Here is a 17,012-nt window from a genome sequence, read left to right as displayed (position 1 = left end):
TATCTTGCAAGATCTTGATATCAACACAAATTAGTTGTGCTGTGGAGTCAGGCCAAATAAATGAGCAAAGTAAGAGAACTCTCACTGGAGATCATTAAAGCCATGGAATAACAACAAAGTTCCCAAATTTATCGATTATTATTATGCCAAGAAGAAGGACTTGCGATACATGTTAAACAAGCAAAGATACATTGGTTTAGTTAATCTCTTTATAAAAAAAAAACATTAGCAATGAGAAAGCCTAATTGAGCTAATAAGCTCTTATTAACGGTATCATCATCCATCAGCTTATTAGATGGAACAAACTGTTCCAAAACAGACTTGGAATATCACTCACTCTAGTCTGTAAAACAGCTTCAGCACCAAGTGCATTCAACTTCTCAACGACCTCCTCTCCTTCTTCTTTTGAAAGTCCTGTTTTCAAAACCGTAGGAGCCTTCACCACCAATTTCATAGCTTCCTTAAGACCCACACCAATGATTCTCCTTACCTCCTTAATGATCTTGATTTTCGCACGTGCCTCGAAAGACTCAAGTTTAACCTCAAACACAGTCTTCTCCGCTTTAGCTCCCTCATTGGCACCACCACCACTTTGGCCGTCCCTCAGTACTCTCATTTTGTTTGATCTTTGATACGTGCTTGTTCCTTGGCTTTAGCTCTAGACCTAATCACAAACTTAAACCCCAAACCTACTCTCTTTTTTTTTAACATTAAGATTTTTCTCTACATTTTTATTCAACTTACATATACGTTATATATTATTAAACACACAACTTGCTCTCCAAGCAATAATTGTACTAGATGTCAGAAAAAAAAAAAAAAAAAACATTAAGTGTAGAGTTTCTATCTAGCTTTTTTTTGTCTCCAAATAGCTCCCCAAGCAAAAATGTCCCTTTCTCAGCACAGATTATGTTCATAACTTTATCATCATCATGTGCTATTCTTTGCCTCTCACTGTTCATATCCTTACCACGTTGTCTACAATAGCTAAAAAGCTCATATTTCGAATTCTGTTCGAAATGATATATAACTTCCAGTCTCCTAACGAATTTAACATAAAACAGAAAGAAAAGTCAAAGAAAATTTGTTGTAACTTATAGTAACTTACACAAGTCTTGGCCAAAAGAAAGTTTGAAAATCTAAAAAAACAAAAAAGGGGTTAGAAGGGACTGATTGATGATCATTTGGAAACAAAATTGTTTTCCTTCTTGTTCCATATATTAAGACACATTTATGTGTATATATTTCTCCTCTGCCCTTCTTTCTCGATTTTTCCTCATTCATCATGAGCTTTATTAACCTCCTCACTAGTCTTTGATTCATCAGTCGTTGCTTCCTCTGTCTTTGATTCATCAAACGCCAACAACTGCAACAGCAACAAAACAAAGAAGAAGAAGAAGACCATAAGCTCACTAATCCTTTACATCTTAATCTACAACCAAAAACACGATAAGCAAACAGAAGGTAACAGGAAGGTTCTTCTGTTTGGGTTGCATAATTGCGTTTACAACAATAGATACATCGAAATCTAGAAGGACTAGAAAACAAACCGGTTTGATGTCACCGTTCCAAATGCAGTGAGAAGCCAAGAACCCAATTACGGCTGGGACAATGTATAACAAAGCAGGCTGAAACAAAGGCAAAACAAAAACAAAAACCTATCAGAGAGAAATCCCAAAATAAGGTTGCAATAAATAGATGACAACAATTAAGACACAAAAACTGACCTGTGCTGCTTGAAACCAGTTCATGACTACAATCGTGAGGATCACACCAACAGCGTATCCGATAAATGCACTTGTGAAGTATTGTGGTTGTCTACGTCTTGACACATCAAATCTTAGAGCTAGTGCAACGAAAATACCTAAAGGAAAACAAAAATTAATATCTTATATTCATATCATATCCAAAAATATGATTCAAGAATGCATAACCATAAGCTGAATATAGCTATTGGGTTAAGCATTAGAGAACATACCCGGAATGACAATGTCACCAAGACCAAGCATAGAATAGGGTCTTAGAGCATCACCCGTAGGGAATAAGAGCTGAAAGAAATATGTAACAATGAGATTACTGAAAAATTGACTAAGAACAAATCAGAATCAATTTGGTATGGTGTGTACTTTTGAGGCATTTTTACTAACCTTAATTGGAGCATCGAAGGATTTGGCAACACTAACCATAACTGGAGTAAAGAAAACCCAGAAGATATCATAGAAAAATAGTCCTGCCTGCAAGTCAAGCATAACAAACACCGAATGATTGAGTCATTTTCAAACGAATTTTCTTTTCATCTAGAAGTCCAAACAAGTTTTCAAGAATAGCATTCAAAAGATGCAGTTCTTACCAAAAGGATGGCACCAGTCTTGAATGATCCGAGAGAGAGCATCTCAATTCCCTGTATTGGCAACGGCATTAATTAGTAAAAAAAGAGACACTCAACAACAGTGACTCCAGTTCACTTTAAACTTAAATATTATGTTATAACAGTGAAGCTTCAGAGTTTATGTATTCCCATAAAGTGCAAGGGAAGTAACCTGAATGCAGAAGGAAAGGCCGAGGATATTGTTAGCCAGCCAATGTTTTTTCCACGCATACCACGCACAGAAGAATGTTCCAGGGATTCCCGCAACAACTTGGGACTTTGTGAACTCTACCTCCAAAGCTGTTTAGTAAAAAGGTGTTAGACATCAAAGAAAATAAGCACATCTCAACCAGAAGGATAGAACAATAACTGGATAGAGTAAGAAAAGTAAAAACAGATTTGAAAATGAGACAAACACCTAGGATCTTGAATGATCATTACATCAACCAAATAAGTATTCAAAGACTAGCACTAAGCAAACGATAACAAACAAACCCATAACTTATATAATGAGAAAAATGGCTACCAAAGAATACTGAAGGTAATCTTAGTTACGTACACTTGAAATAAGGAAAACGCCAGACGATAAGATTGTCATTCCAAGGATTTGGTAAAAATCTTCTGATGGCTGGTAACAATGTCGCTCTGCAAACACACATAACCGTGTCATGACTTGACCACAGATAAACAAATAAAAAAACAAAAGGCATGATTTAGATAAGACATACGAAAGAGCGACAATCCCAAGAACAAAGAAGTAAGCTGTTAGCACAGCATTAACCAAGTCCTTTGAGAGAAACTTGAACAATAAGAAAAGTGAGAGAAGCATAGCACTCCCAACCAATGGGAAACGCATGGCATGTTCTTTTGACATCGTCTCCTACACCATTTCAAACCAAAGAAACAATTTAGATCGAATTTGGAAAATTGTTTCACTAATAAAAAAAAACAATCTGATTGCGTCTTTGTCTTACCGTTGGAGGAGTATCCTTGACCGAACGAAAGCAACCCACATAAACAGTGATACATGCTGTGAGAATAACATTCAAATTTGGATTTACTCTCACAACGAGTGGTGCCAATGTCAAACCTGTAACCAAAACAAAAACAAAAACCACTCAGTTTTGAATCTTTACACCATAATCAAAAACAATCAATCACACCCATCAAGCCTAAACCCTAGAGAAACCAAACTGATCTAAAACGAACAAAAAAATAAATATTTTCCAGCAAATTCTAAGAACAAACCTAAAACCGAAAAAGTTAACAAATTCGAAGCCTAAATCACAATCAGAAGAAACCCATAACGCGAAACAATCACATGATCGTAAAAATCGATCGAAAATTGAAATTCACGAGACGAATTGTAACAATTGTAAGAGTGAAAGAGAGAAAAACCTGCGAGAGCGAGATTAGCAAATCTCTCACAATTCTTCATAATTGCTTCTTGTGTTTCGTTTTTACTCTATTACTCAGATGAATGTGTATATAGAGAGATCCAGTGGTGGGGTCAAAAGATAAAATTTCCACCAGATCTGTTAAAAAAAAAAAGATGAAGAAGAAGAAGAAGAGAAAGAGAAGAGTTAAGGAAAGAAAATTAAGATACTCGAAGACCACGAAAGTTACGGGACTGTGACCTAATTACGTGACAGACTTATTTCATTGGTAACGCTCACGTGTCTATGACATTACGTTCGCATTTTAATTGGTTGATTATTGCATTCATCACCACATCACACATGCATATCTGTTTTCTTTTATGGTTAGTCAATACAATGGTAACCGATACTTTTCTCCTTCAACGGATAACAAAACTGGAAACATATAAATCAATGTCAAAAATTCGCTAAAGACCTAATAAATAATCAATGTAAAAGTATTATATTGTATAGTTTTTAGTATTTTTTTTCTCTTTTAGTAAGTTTTTACACACAAAAAAACAAAATATTAGTGTGACATCTAAACAAAATTTGACTTATGGAAGTACAGTAAACGGAAAGAAAAGAAGGGAGCCGATTATATGTGACTCTTTCCACTGGTCTTGGTCCATTTGATTAAAATACATGAAAATCAACTATACTTTTAAGTGGATCATACCATTGGAACAATTGGCTGCAAGTTAGACACACTTAGTAGCAAAGACGCGTCCGAGTTCATAACAGTGCTTTGGAACCACTAATGATGAACAAGATTACTCAAATATAGTTAAATACGAATACGAAAAATGAAAGAAACATTGTATTCTTTCATGAAGATGACAAAAACAAAAAAATATATATATCATTCTTTTAAGAACTTCCTGCATTTGTAGATTCTTGAGGCGCAAAACTACTCGAATCCTCTTTTTTCTTGGATTCCAAAAAAACGCCCAAGTATTTTATAAAAAGTATATTCCAGAATCTAAGTGTTTAGAACATAGAAAGATAACCTTTTGACATGGTTTGGTGATCAATAAACTCGGTTTCTTATTGGGGAATTTACGTTCTGCAAAAGAAGAAAATAGACAGACATCATCAAAAATGAATCTCTATGAGTAAATTTGGTTACCAGAATCATATATTTTTTTATGACAATCATACCATTTGACCATAGTCTTCATTCCTAGCAAATTCCTCTGAACCATGAGGATGGTTCTCGCCTTTTCTGTGCCTAGACTTGCTCGAAGTCTATATTGTTTGAGAAATATAAGGAAATAAAGTTGGAAGCAAGACAAGACCACGATCCATGTCAAATACATTGGCTCTTAAACGCAGCATCACTTGTGTAAGAGCTTTGATTGCTGCATCAAGACTTCCTGTTATCTAAAACCACAAGATAAAGAAACATTGTTTAAGGGTCTCTTTCAAACACACAAAATCGACAAGCACTAGGCAATAAAGGGTGGTCATGATTTATTACTTGGACCATCTCCTCATTCTCACGAGCAATTTTTATGAGAGGTCGTTACTGCAGGATTCATCAGAATTCTACCAGGTTGATGTTGCAGTGTACTACTAGAGGAAGACAGAAAGTAGTTCTAAAATCGTGACGGATTATTATAAAGCAGAAAGGCAACTTGGTAAAGAGCTTCTCTAACAGCAGAAGGATCTCCAATTATCTGAAAGTCAACCAACAACAACATTCATAAGCTAAATCCGAAACACAACCACACACACTAACTCAAATCTCGAAGACATTACCTGAAGAAGCTCATCATGACTCAATGCCAAAGCACACATGGGTAGATTATCATTTCTAACACGAATCTGAGCATTAGTGTCATTACGCAGCGTTTGAATAATTGGTCCACCTTTGCCAATAAGATAACCAATTTGATCAGAAGGCACAAGCATCCTCACAGTAACAACTGTTTGTCCCTCACTATACTCATCATTGTCATTATAATCATCATCATCGTCAAATTCTTCAACAACAACCATATCATGAACCTTGAAAAGAGCATCAAAAGCAGGACAGACAAAATCCTCATTGTCATCTTCAATACGATTTCTCTCCTCGCTATTAGAATATATAGTCACAACACGCTCATCACAACCAGGCAATGCCTCGTTTACCCTCATGTTTGCTTTAGTCTCAGACCTAATCTATTTTGCAATCTCACCACCTCTCCCAAGAACTCCCTGCTCTTCTCACAAGACACAAGTAACGATACACAGTATCTTCTAATCCAGCACCATTATTATCTGTATCATCAGAAAAAAACTCTCTTACCTCTTATCAAATATGAAAACTAACTAAAACAAGATCTCTTACCATAATTGTTCCTTGAATGAGCCATTTTAGCAACGATTTAGTGAAACAAGTTCTGAAATCACAAAGCCAGAGGACGCTGAAGAACATACGAAACAGAAAATTAGGGTTTAAGTTAGGTTTCAAATAAGCAACAGAAACAAACATTCATAACACCAAAATCCTTCTTCGTTTCTCTATAGATAGATTATGTAAAGCTCACATCAAGAAACCTAATCAACGAAGATCAATACGAAAATCAATTCTCACGCAACCAACCGATCGATAAATCTTGATAGTACTTGAACATTGCTTAGAAAACGGAAAACTCGAAAACAGTAAACTGTTACCAGAGAATGAAACAACCGATGATCGGTGAATCCGTCCGAAGAAGCGTCGTCTCGCCGGAAAATGCAACGGCCTCTCTCCGTCTTTTTCTTTCTGTGGTTTTTGGAATTTGAAATTGAAAAGAGTAGTGAAAGATGAAGAAAGTCTTTGGGCTCATTAACGTCTATAGGAATCTAAAAGGCCTAGCAAGGGCTTTTCAAATTTTTCTTGCGTCGTGACAACACGTAGCCACATTATAAAATAAAGCGATATTAATGTCAAATTTACTATTTGAATTGATGCTATATGGTATATATATTTGAATTGATGCTATGTGGTATATATATGTTTTCTATTAATGAAGGGAAAATAGCTAAAATCAACTCACACTATTTTCCGACAGTTTTTTATACCCAAACTACGATATTTGAAAAATATCAACCTAAACTCACTAAAAAAATTAAATTTTCAACCTAAACTATATGAAAATAGTCAAAATCAACATATGCCAAAACAGTGTTAATCAATCACTTACGGCGATGAGTCAGCCGACATTGTGGCAATAACGGGGCATCGTAGATGAGTAATTATACGACTTTATTTCGTGAGTTTAGGGTTCTCAAATCAAAGAATCGCTAAAGCAATCGCCAAAGAGTCTTTGATTCGAGAACCCTAAACTCACGAAACGACATTGTTTTACTCAACTTCGATGCGTCGTCATTGCCATGGTATTGGTTGACTCAACGCTTTATGCTGTTAACTAACACCATTTTAGCATATGTGGATTTTGGCTATTTTTATATAGTCTAGCCTGAATTTTTAGTGAGTTTAGGTTGATATTTACTAGGTATTGTAGTTTAGGTATGAAAAAACCGCCAACAAATATTCTAGGTTGATTTTGACCATTTGTAAGGGGATAGTCCGGGTTACACCCGATCTATACTGAACGATAGAATGTTTAAGTTAGTTAACCATAAGCTAATATCAAATGAATTATTACATTTTAAATATGAATAGAAGTAAATTAGATTTTCCAGAAACAAATTACCAGATTCTTGAATTTAAAAGTAGAAATCATATGTTTGTAGTTGTATGTTAAGAAAAAATTATCGATTAATTCCCTAAGAAGATACTAATACTCTTAATAATTTTAAGAGATAAGTTGGAGAGTAGGCACTTTTTGCAAAAGTAATTTGAGGAATGGGTACTTTTTTTAGAAATAGGAAGAATGAGTACTTTTATCTCTTTTCTCTAATAGAACTCCTCTTCTAATACAGTTTTTAGTAAAGTACAATTTTACTCTTCTGTTGTTTTGATGAAATAAATTGGGCCTCACTAAAAGCAGCTCAATAACATCTCCAATTTCGAATTGCTCATGAGCTTGATATCAACTAAAACCCATATTTTCTTTCAATCATTGTATACATTTTAAAATACTAATCTTTTTATTTATTGTAAAGATTTTAATTTTGTTACATTTTGCGGATATGTAATATTATAACATTTTACTATACTAACATTTTCAATTTTAATACATTTTAAAATATTAATTTTGTTATATTTAGCTAAACTAAATTTAATAGTAAAATACTAAGATTTTAATTTTACTATTGCGGGTATGTAACATCTTTAAATCGTCTATCGTACACCTTCAAAAATATTGTACACGAATCTAGAGAACTATTTGGCATACTTGAAAGTCTATGAGATAGTGTACAAACATCAGTGTACGAAATGATGTACACCAATAAATTGAAATAATAGGTTATATATTTAAAAATATTGTACACCGAATCTATAAAATCGAGAATAATTTGGTGTATTTGAAAGTTTTTGAAATAGTGTACAAATCCAGTGTACAAAATGATGTACACCAGTAAATTAAAATAATGGTTTATACATTTCCTATTAGTATACCCTAAATGTTGTACGTTATGTCTACCAATTTCACACGCTGTCATTTAAAATTGTGTACATCATTCTGTCACAAATCTCGTATATCATAATATTGTACACCAACATGTACACCATTAAGTTTAATTATATTAAATCATTTAAAATTGTGTACACCATCCTGTCACCAATATCATGATTTTAATGGTGTACACCATTCCGTATTCCATTAAAAATTGTGTACACCATAGGATTTTCCAAAATTTTGTTTTAATCGACAAAAGTGATATAATGTTAAATTTAACCGTTGGAAGAAATGAACTGAAAAAACAAAAACGATTGGAATTTTTTTTGGGGCCAAATAACATGTTAAATTAATTGGGCTATGAAAATAGTATTTGATCCATTATCTTTAAAAGATTTGGGCCTATTCCAAAAGTTATTTCTCACAACACAAAAGGGTACAATTGTATTTAACACTTATTTTGTTTTTCAGTCATATACCTTCTATCTCACATATTTTCTATCTCACAATAGCAAAAGAAGTATCTATTTCTCTAATATGTAAAAAAAACTACCTACTTCTCAAATAACTTTTGAAAAAGTGTCTAGTTTGCTAATAAACCCTAATTTTAATTGTTTGTTTAGTGAATTAAGCATATGACATGATATATCCTTCTAGTACGCCACTCCTACATACTTAGTTACTTATTTCCTCTGATCATAATCTTATCCATGACTGATAATGCAAACTCAAGAATCATCATTTACACCTTACATCATCCTCATCATAACCATCAACTCCTCTGCTTCTCTTTCCTAATGTTACCACTTGAAACGTCAACAATATATAATATAGGTGATAGCCTGAAAATAAATTGGATTAGAAGTTCAAAGACTATTGAAACACTATAAGCTTAAAGTATAATCTGTTTGTCTAGGAATGAAATCTATTGGTAGTTTGTATACTTGAAGATGAATGACCCGCACAATGATCATCTCTTTCCAACTCTAGAAAGACAAAGATGAGAGACATATATGCTAGAGATTCATTTATAAAAACAGGAAACTAAGAAGTAGCAACATATGGTTACATGTTTACAATGGATCAATTATGAGATTGGTACTAGAAAGTGATGGGTATTGTCTAATTAGGCATTTCTTATAGTCTTTGTGGAGTATGGCACTTCTCTCTCTCAAACATGACTGTTTTACCTTGTCACTCCTAAATTCTAAATTGAAGTAGATCGGAGTTCCTGCGTTTGTTGCGTCCAAACATCATCTTCCACCTCACAAAATCCAAACAAATCTCATTACAACTCTCTCTCTCTCTCTCTCGATCTCTCTCTCTCTTCCTAACAAAGTATAATAGAGAAGGAAAGGATTACCTCTTCGAAATTTGTTAATTGTTTAGATTTTTTTCATCAAAAATCGTTTAATTTGATTGATCGAGTTAATCGGAGAAGACGTGTTGGTAGCGGTGAGAGTTGGAAATGAAAGAGATAGTGTTTTGATGGAATTAAAAGTGACGGTGTTGACAAATATGGCGTCCATGAAGCAAGTGCAGCAGTGAGAAATGAGTGAGGGAAATTTTTGTTGCAGGGAAATTTGTTGAAGACGATGAAGTATCGTTATCATTTATCAAAACCATGAACTGAAGCGAAGGCAAACTGGTCAAATCCCTTGCTTAATATATGCCTATTTTCATGAGCCCATCCTAAAAGTTCTCTTTCTCTAGTTATTGGGCCATAATGTGCCCATTCTTATGAAAGCCCCTATTTACAATACCAGAATCCTGAGAAAAGTATAAATTGAGAGGATTTCATCTTCAGTTGTGATAGAATTAGAGAGGAATTTGAGAAAGAGAGAACAAACTTTTTTTTTTAACAAACAAATATATGAAAGTAGTTCCATAGAAAAACATCTTTGTCTTTGAATCTCAAAGTTTACAATGGTCTTAATCCTAAAGTTAAACGGGAGCACCCTCTTTTGATTTTTTTCTTTTTGATCTTTGTAGAATCACAACACCACTTCCTTAAAGCATGTGAATGAAATCACCATATATATATATATACGTAAACGTGTCATGAAAATCTACTTAATTTTGGTTAGAAGTTTATTTCTAGCCTATTTGGAATTCTAATAGTAAAGTTAGGTATATATGAATCAAGAGTTGAAAAGCAAAAAACATAAGAAATTTTCATGTAGAGCATTAGACAATATTTGGAAACGTAAGAGTTAATCTCAAGGAGTTAAATCAGATTTTGACGACGATATTTGACTAACCAAGATTCGTAAACCAAACAACACCGGTATGACCTCCTTGAATGTTCCATAGCATCATCGTCTCATGTTCACGTCAATTACATCATGGATTTGACACTCTTTCCTCGTCGTTAATTTAGAGAATTGTCTTACAAACCTCTTCGCCAACAAAACTTTGGACGATTGAATTTCCGAAATTGTTGATTTAGGGAGTAAAGCTATTTGATTCATTTTTTGTTCAATGGAGGGATCCGAAGTATAAACCTAAATAGTATATGTAGAATAAGGTGATGGGCACCTCTATAACTTCGTGCAGAAATAATGTCAAAATATTTCAAAGAAAAAAATATCAAACGAACAATCATAATAAGAGAAAAACATTTACAAAAATTTTAACAAGAAATCAAGATATACTTTACAAAAAATTATAATAGTGAGATATAACTCACATAAGCATTTATTAACATTTTTATAATTATTAGAAAACATCATTGTGAAAAGAGTGGGAGTTGACACAAGTTAAAAAAAAAACATTATGATAAGTATACGTATAGTTTCTTGATTAAAAAACACAAACAAAACATGAGAAAAAAATATAACTCCAAATGAACATATGTAACTTTAATTAATGCACAGAAAAACACTTTTATAGAGTAGAAATGTTACAAAGCTTTATCAATAAAAACCAAAAAATGTAATAGTTCATCAAATTAGCTAAAGATTGCTACAGTTAATCAAATATACCAAATATTGCAACAGTTAATCAAATAACCCAAAAGTTACAACGATTCATCAAATAAGTTCAAATGTTTAATGGTTTGTCAAAATAAACCAAATTTTTAGTGGATTTCCGAGAATATCTCGGCGAGACGTAGGGATTCAAGTTTGAATCCTGAACTCGTTAATTCCTGTGTGTTCTTACTTTCAAGTTCCGCTTTTTACAAACGAGTGAACAACAGAGTGAGTTGAGAGGTCTGAGATTAGACAAAGTACAACTCGATAACGTTCTAATCCTCACAGTTTGGTATCAGAGCTTCCAGGTTACTACCTAGGAGCGAGAAGATCTGCTCAAGATGTCTTCGGGCAGAGCAGAGGTGGAGAAGTTCGACGGAGATGGGGATTACATCCTGTGGAAAGAAAAGTTACTGGCTCATATGGAGATGTTGGGACTTCTGGAGGGTCTCGGGGAAGAAGAGGAAGCAGAGGTTGAAGATTCTACCACTGAGATTAGTGATGGAGGAAACCAAGACCCAGAAACTGCAACTTCTAAACTGGAAGACAAGATCCTCAAAGAAAAAAGAGGAAAAGCCAGATCTACCATCATCTTGAGCCTGGGAAACAATGTTCTGAGAAAGGTCATCAAACAGAAGACAGCAGCAGGTATGATAAAGGTCCTGGATCAGTTATTTATGGCAAAATCTCTTCCAAATCGCATTTACTTGAAGCAGAGGCTGTATGGCTACAAGATGAGTGAGAATATGACGATGGAGGAGAATGTTAATGATTTCTTCAAGTTAATATCGGACTTGGAAAACGTAAAGGTTGTAGTCCCAGATGAAGATCAAGCCATAGTCTTGCTCATGTCTTTACCAAGACAGTTTGATCAACTGAAGGAGACACTGAAGTACTGCAAGACTACACTTCATCTCGAAGAAATCACAAGTGCCATAAGGTCTAAGATCTTGGAGTTGGGAGCTAGTGGTAAGCTTCTCAAGAATAACTCAGATGGGTTGTTTGTTCAAGACAGAGGCAGATCAGAAACCAGGGGGAAAGGACCGAACAAGAACAAGAGCAGATCTAAGTCAAAGGGAGCAGGAAAAACGTGTTGGATCTGTGGCAAGGAGGGTCATTTCAAGAAGCAATGCTATGTATGGAAGGAGAGGAACAAGCAAGGTTCCACATCTGAAAGAGGAGAGGCTTCTACTGTAACTGCTCAAGTCACTAATGCAGCTACACTAGTAGTTTCAAGAGCTTTACTTGGCTTTGCTGAAGTCACCCCAGATACATGGATTCTAGACACAGGGTGTTCCTTCCATATGACCTGCAGAAAGGATTGGATCATAGACTTCAAGGAGACTGCAAGCGGGAAAGTAAGGATGGGCAATGATACTTATTCTGAAGTGAAAGGAATTGGGGATGTCAGAATCAAGAATGAGGATGGATCTACTATCTTGCTCACTGATGTCAGGTACATACCAGAAATGTCAAAGAACCTCATCTCACTTGGAACTCTTGAAGATAAAGGCTGCTGGTTCGAATCGAATAAAGGTATTTTGACTATTTTTAAGAATGATCTTACTGTACTAACTGGAAAGAAAGAAAGTACTTTGTATTTTCTCGAGGGAACGACACTTGCAGGTGAAGCCAATGTCATAGACAAAGAAAAGGATGAAACAAGTTTATGGTACAGCAGGCTTGGTCACATTGGTGCAAAAGGGCTGCAGGTTTTGGTCAGTAAAGGTCATCTGGATAAGAACATGATTAAAGAGTTGCAGTTTTGTGAAGATTGTGTGTATGGAAAAACACGCAGGGTTAGCTTTGGAGCTGCAAAGCATGTCACAAAAGATAAACTCGACTATGTGCATTCTGATCTATGGGGATCACCGAATGTACCATTCTCCATTGATTGAAAACCAACAGGACAAGAAGCTCAAGATTCTCAGAACAGATAATGGGCTGGAGTTCTGTAACCAGGAGTTTGATTCATTCTGCAGAAAAGAAGGAGTTATAAGGCACAGGACATGTGCTTACACACCACAGCAGAATGGTGTTGCTGAAAGGATGAACAGGACCATCATGAACAAGGTCAGATGCATGTTAAGTGAATCAGGGTTGGGGAAACAGTTCTGGGCAGAAGCAGCGTCTACTGCCGTGTTCCTCATCAACAAAAGCCCAAGCTCTTCAATAGAGTTTGATATTCCTGAAGAGAAGTGGACTGGTCATCCACCAGATTACAAGATACTCAAGAAGTTTGGATCAGTCGCTTATATTCATTCAGATCAAGGAAAGCTGAATCCTAGAGCAAAGAAGGGGATTTTTCTCGGATATCCAGATGGTGTAAAGGGATTCAAAGTGTGGCTGCTAGAAGACAGGAAATGTGTAGTCTCTCGAGACATTGTTTTTCAAGAAAATCAGATGTACAAGGAACTGCAGAAGAATGATATGTCTGAGGAAGAAAAACAGCTCACTGAAGTAGAAAGGACTCTCATAGAGCTAAAGAATTTGTCTGCAGATGATGAAAATCAGAGTGAAGGAGGAGATAAGTCAAACCAAGAACAAGCTTCAACAACAAGATCTGCAAGTGAAGACAAACAAGTAGAGGAAACTGATTCTGATGATGATTGTCTAGAGAACTATCTACTGGCCAGGGATAGAATTCGAAGACAGATCAGAGCTCCACAGAGATTCGTTGAGGAAGATGACAGCCTTGTTGGGTTTGCATTAACAATGACAGAAGATGGAGAAGTTTATTAACCAGAAACCTATGAAGAAGCCATGAGAAGTCCAGAATGTGAGAAATGGAAGCAAGCTACCATAGAAGAAATGGACTCCATGAAAAAGAATGACACATGGGATGTCATTGATAAGCTTGAAGGAAAGAGAGTTATAGGCTGTAAGTGGATATTCAAGAGAAAAGCAGGAATTCCCGGAGTAGAACCACCAAGATACAAAGCTAGGCTTGTCGCCAAAGGATTTTCACAAAGAGAAGGCATAGACTATCAGGAGATTTTCTCACCTGTAGTCAAGCACGTGTCAATCAGGTATCTTTTATCCATTGTGGTTCAATTTGACATGGAATTAGAACAACTTGATGTTAAGACTGCGTTTTTACATGGGAATCTGGATGAGTATATATTGATGAGTCAGCCTGAAGGATATGAAGATGAGGACAGCACAGAAAAAGTCTGTTTGTTAAAGAAATCTCAAGTAACTAGGGAGACCACAGATCCGAGATTGGAAGTCAAGTAACACTAAGAAGATGAGTTCAGTGAACTTTATACCAAGGAGGAGTTTTGTGAGTTTTGGTCTAAATTCACCAAGTATGAGAAAGACTCTATTCGGTATAGAGGGTTCGAAGTTCAAATGAAAAGCAAGGAAGAGATAAGAGTTTCTGGGTCGCTTAGAGGGTTCACTTTATGCGCCAAGTTTGAGAAACAAAAGGAGATCTCTTCAGCTCTCTCTCATGACATCACATTGTCGAGTTCGTACAAGCAACAAGAGCAGACAACCAGAATGGCTTCTTCAATCAAGCCGCCTAAGAGATTGCAGCAATTCAGGCCCGTAATTGCAGCTGGAGCACCTGACTTGTGTAAGGTTCAAGCACGAGCGTGTCGGGTAGCTCTAGATCCTTCTCTTTGTCTCTTTAAAGGAGTTGGTTGTGTTGTGTTGCTTTGTAAGGGGTGAGAGAAGTTTGTAACAGAGAGAGAAAGTTGTAGAACCCTAAAGGCTCAAGATAAGAGCAAGTTCTTAGTGGATTTCCGAGAATATCTCGGCGAGACGTAGGGATTCAAGTTTGAATCCTGAACTCGTTAATTCCTGTGTGTTCTTACTTTCAAGTTCCGCTTTTTACAAACGAGTGAACAACAGAGTGAGTTGAGAGGTCTGAGATTAGACAAAGTACAACTCGAGAACGTTCTAATCCTCACAGTTTGGTTACTTGAATGTTTTTCTAGGTAAGTTATTTAGTTGCTGGTTTTTAAAAAAACACCAAAATATAGAAGTTTTAGTTGGGAAAGTGTTTCAACTTGAAAGTTTTCTTTTGATATTTTTCCTTTTCATTGTCATGGCTTTTTCTTAAGTTTAAATGATCTGCATTGATTTTAGAGTTATATCGGCCAACCTTAGTTTTCGATAGTAAATTTTCCTCCAACCAGAGAATTAACAGGTTAATATTTGTTCCTTAACTTTAGCTAATTCTTTAAGAAATTGATTTAATAAAAAATGAAAGTATCACTACCAAAACTATATATAAACTCACTTTGATATTTTTAGATTCATGTTACTCTAAAATAAAAATAAAAAAAATGAATCATCTCATAGTTTTCATCATGTCATTCCTTTCGATGTATTTTTGTTTGAATGAAGCAGAATTTTTTTGTGACGAAAGCATTTTAGCATTTCAAAATGAACTCAAACCTGGGAGCATTCTCAAAGTCAATTGTATATCCAAAAGCGACAAAACGGAAGTTAGAGATGTGGCGTTCATGAAAATTACGGAATGGAGATTCAACGAAAATCCGTTCGATAGAACAATATGGAAGTGTCTCTTATGACAAGGTCCTAACATGCAAAATCATCATATCTTATGGAGAGCATACAGAGGAGGGTCTACTCGACGATGTGGTCAGATACGTAGATGGATTGCTAAACTTGATGGAATTTACTTAGAAGGTAATTTGACACCACGAAAGCGCATGTTTGATTGGTTTAAAGTCTAATTTGTTTTTTGGTAAAAAAAATTTTTTTTATCAAATTAGTATATATAATGATAAGTAATCATATAAAATAAAAATGTATTTTCTTACGATATGATTTAATATTGGAAAAATATTTATCAGTTACGTGAAATATAAGCCAACACATCGGCATACATGAAAACTTTAAAAATGTTTCGTTTGCTACACGAAATATAGTCATCACATACAGATATACACGAACAAACATAAGTCATGTTACATCATAACCATCCTACTTTGATGTTTCGATCATTAGAATCCGGCGTTGACCAGTATTGACCGATGTTGACCAAATAATATATTTTTTTCATTTCTTTTTATAAACAAATAAAAATAATAATAATTACATAATTTTCACAAAAACTAATAACAAAATATACAATAAATAATATAACAAAATAAATTAAAAAATATAATTTTTTATTTATTTAATAGATGGGTTGACATATACGTGTAATAAAATATTTGTTCTTTTTTGTCATCATTTGTTCATTTTAAGCTAATATTTTTAAATCAACATTTAATATACTATATATTAGTTTCTTTTTTACAGATTTAATATACTATATATGTATAAAGTTCGGCATATAATAAATTAACTCTTTTCAATATCGGTGAAACTAAAGATCAGCTAGTCATGATTAGTCATTACACTTACTAATTCGATCAATGTAAATAGCAACTTGCTACTTTATTCTTGTTGAATTTTATTTCTGAAATAAGATAAATACGACCAACTTGATAAATTTAAATAGTAAAGCCTGCTAAATTTACTGTCGGCAGTGGGGCTAGTCTCAAGCTCACAGCCACGGACCCATATTGCTGAATTTTATCAGTCTAATTAATTGTAATTTCTGATGAAAGTTTCCAATTGTTTCACAATATTGTTGTACTTTACGATTCCGAATATATTAGTAGTTATAGAAAGTGAGTCTGAAATCTTTTTTGCTATTTTTTTTACGGCAGAGTATGAA

General features: G+C 34.7%; 3 protein-coding genes, 1 non-coding gene and 1 pseudogene across 7 annotated transcripts; 1 reads left to right on the top strand and 4 right to left on the bottom strand.

Moving 5' to 3' along the window:
* Positions 1–283: 283 nt before the first annotated feature.
* On the bottom strand, positions 284–753 carry AT2G03130 (Ribosomal protein L12/ ATP-dependent Clp protease adaptor protein ClpS family protein; the record flags this gene model as incomplete). Its single annotated transcript, NM_126364.2, has 1 exon — positions 284–753. Exon 1 carries the CDS (start codon positions 614–616, stop codon positions 284–286), a length of 333 nt encoding a protein of 110 aa, NP_178412.1. The 5' UTR covers positions 617–753.
* A 55-nt stretch (positions 754–808) lies between these two features.
* Positions 809–3,977, bottom strand: SPP (signal peptide peptidase). The gene is made up of 11 exons (NM_126363.7): positions 3,767–3,977; positions 3,343–3,458; positions 3,097–3,248; positions 2,928–3,013; positions 2,541–2,668; positions 2,351–2,401; positions 2,148–2,234; positions 1,979–2,048; positions 1,728–1,864; positions 1,551–1,628; positions 809–1,366 (listed from the first exon to the last, which is right to left on the bottom strand). The coding sequence occupies exons 1-11, from the start codon at positions 3,804–3,806 to the stop codon at positions 1,277–1,279; spliced, it is 1,035 nt and encodes a 344-aa protein (NP_565294.1). The 5' UTR covers positions 3,807–3,977; the 3' UTR covers positions 809–1,276.
* Positions 3,978–4,497: 520 nt separating this feature from the next.
* On the bottom strand, positions 4,498–6,573 carry AT2G03110 (putative RNA-binding protein). 3 transcript variants are annotated; one of them, NM_001335158.1, is made up of 6 exons: positions 6,448–6,563; positions 6,122–6,197; positions 5,548–6,051; positions 5,267–5,465; positions 4,948–5,169; positions 4,498–4,852 (listed from the first exon to the last, which is right to left on the bottom strand). In NM_001335158.1, exons 3-4 carry the CDS (start codon positions 5,926–5,928, stop codon positions 5,385–5,387), a joined length of 462 nt encoding a protein of 153 aa, NP_001318188.1. In that variant the 5' UTR covers positions 5,929–6,051; positions 6,122–6,197; positions 6,448–6,563; the 3' UTR covers positions 4,498–4,852; positions 4,948–5,169; positions 5,267–5,384. The 3 variants fall into 3 exon arrangements, with proteins under 3 accessions (NP_001318188.1, NP_001323851.1, NP_178410.2); NM_001335159.1 differs by having other exon boundaries at positions 4,603–4,852; positions 5,548–6,197; positions 6,448–6,573; NM_126362.2 differs by lacking the exons at positions 6,122–6,197; positions 6,448–6,563 and having other exon boundaries at positions 4,721–4,852; positions 5,548–6,024.
* Positions 6,574–11,655: 5,082 nt separating this feature from the next.
* On the top strand, positions 11,656–14,551 carry AT2G03100 (annotated as a pseudogene; the record flags this gene model as incomplete). Its single annotated transcript has 1 exon — positions 11,656–14,551.
* Positions 14,552–15,600: 1,049 nt separating this feature from the next.
* Positions 15,601–16,049, bottom strand: AT2G04475. Its single transcript, NR_143718.1, has one exon. It is a non-coding gene; the product is annotated as an uncharacterized misc_RNA (transcript).
* Positions 16,050–17,012: the final 963 nt, after the last annotated feature.

Source organism: Arabidopsis thaliana, chromosome 2 (assembly GCF_000001735.4).
Source record: "Arabidopsis thaliana chromosome 2, partial sequence".
Taxonomy (NCBI): Eukaryota; Viridiplantae; Streptophyta; class Magnoliopsida; order Brassicales; family Brassicaceae; genus Arabidopsis; species Arabidopsis thaliana.
The sequence above is the reverse complement of the archived record's forward strand: the minus strand, read 5'-3'. Positions and strand labels throughout refer to the sequence as shown.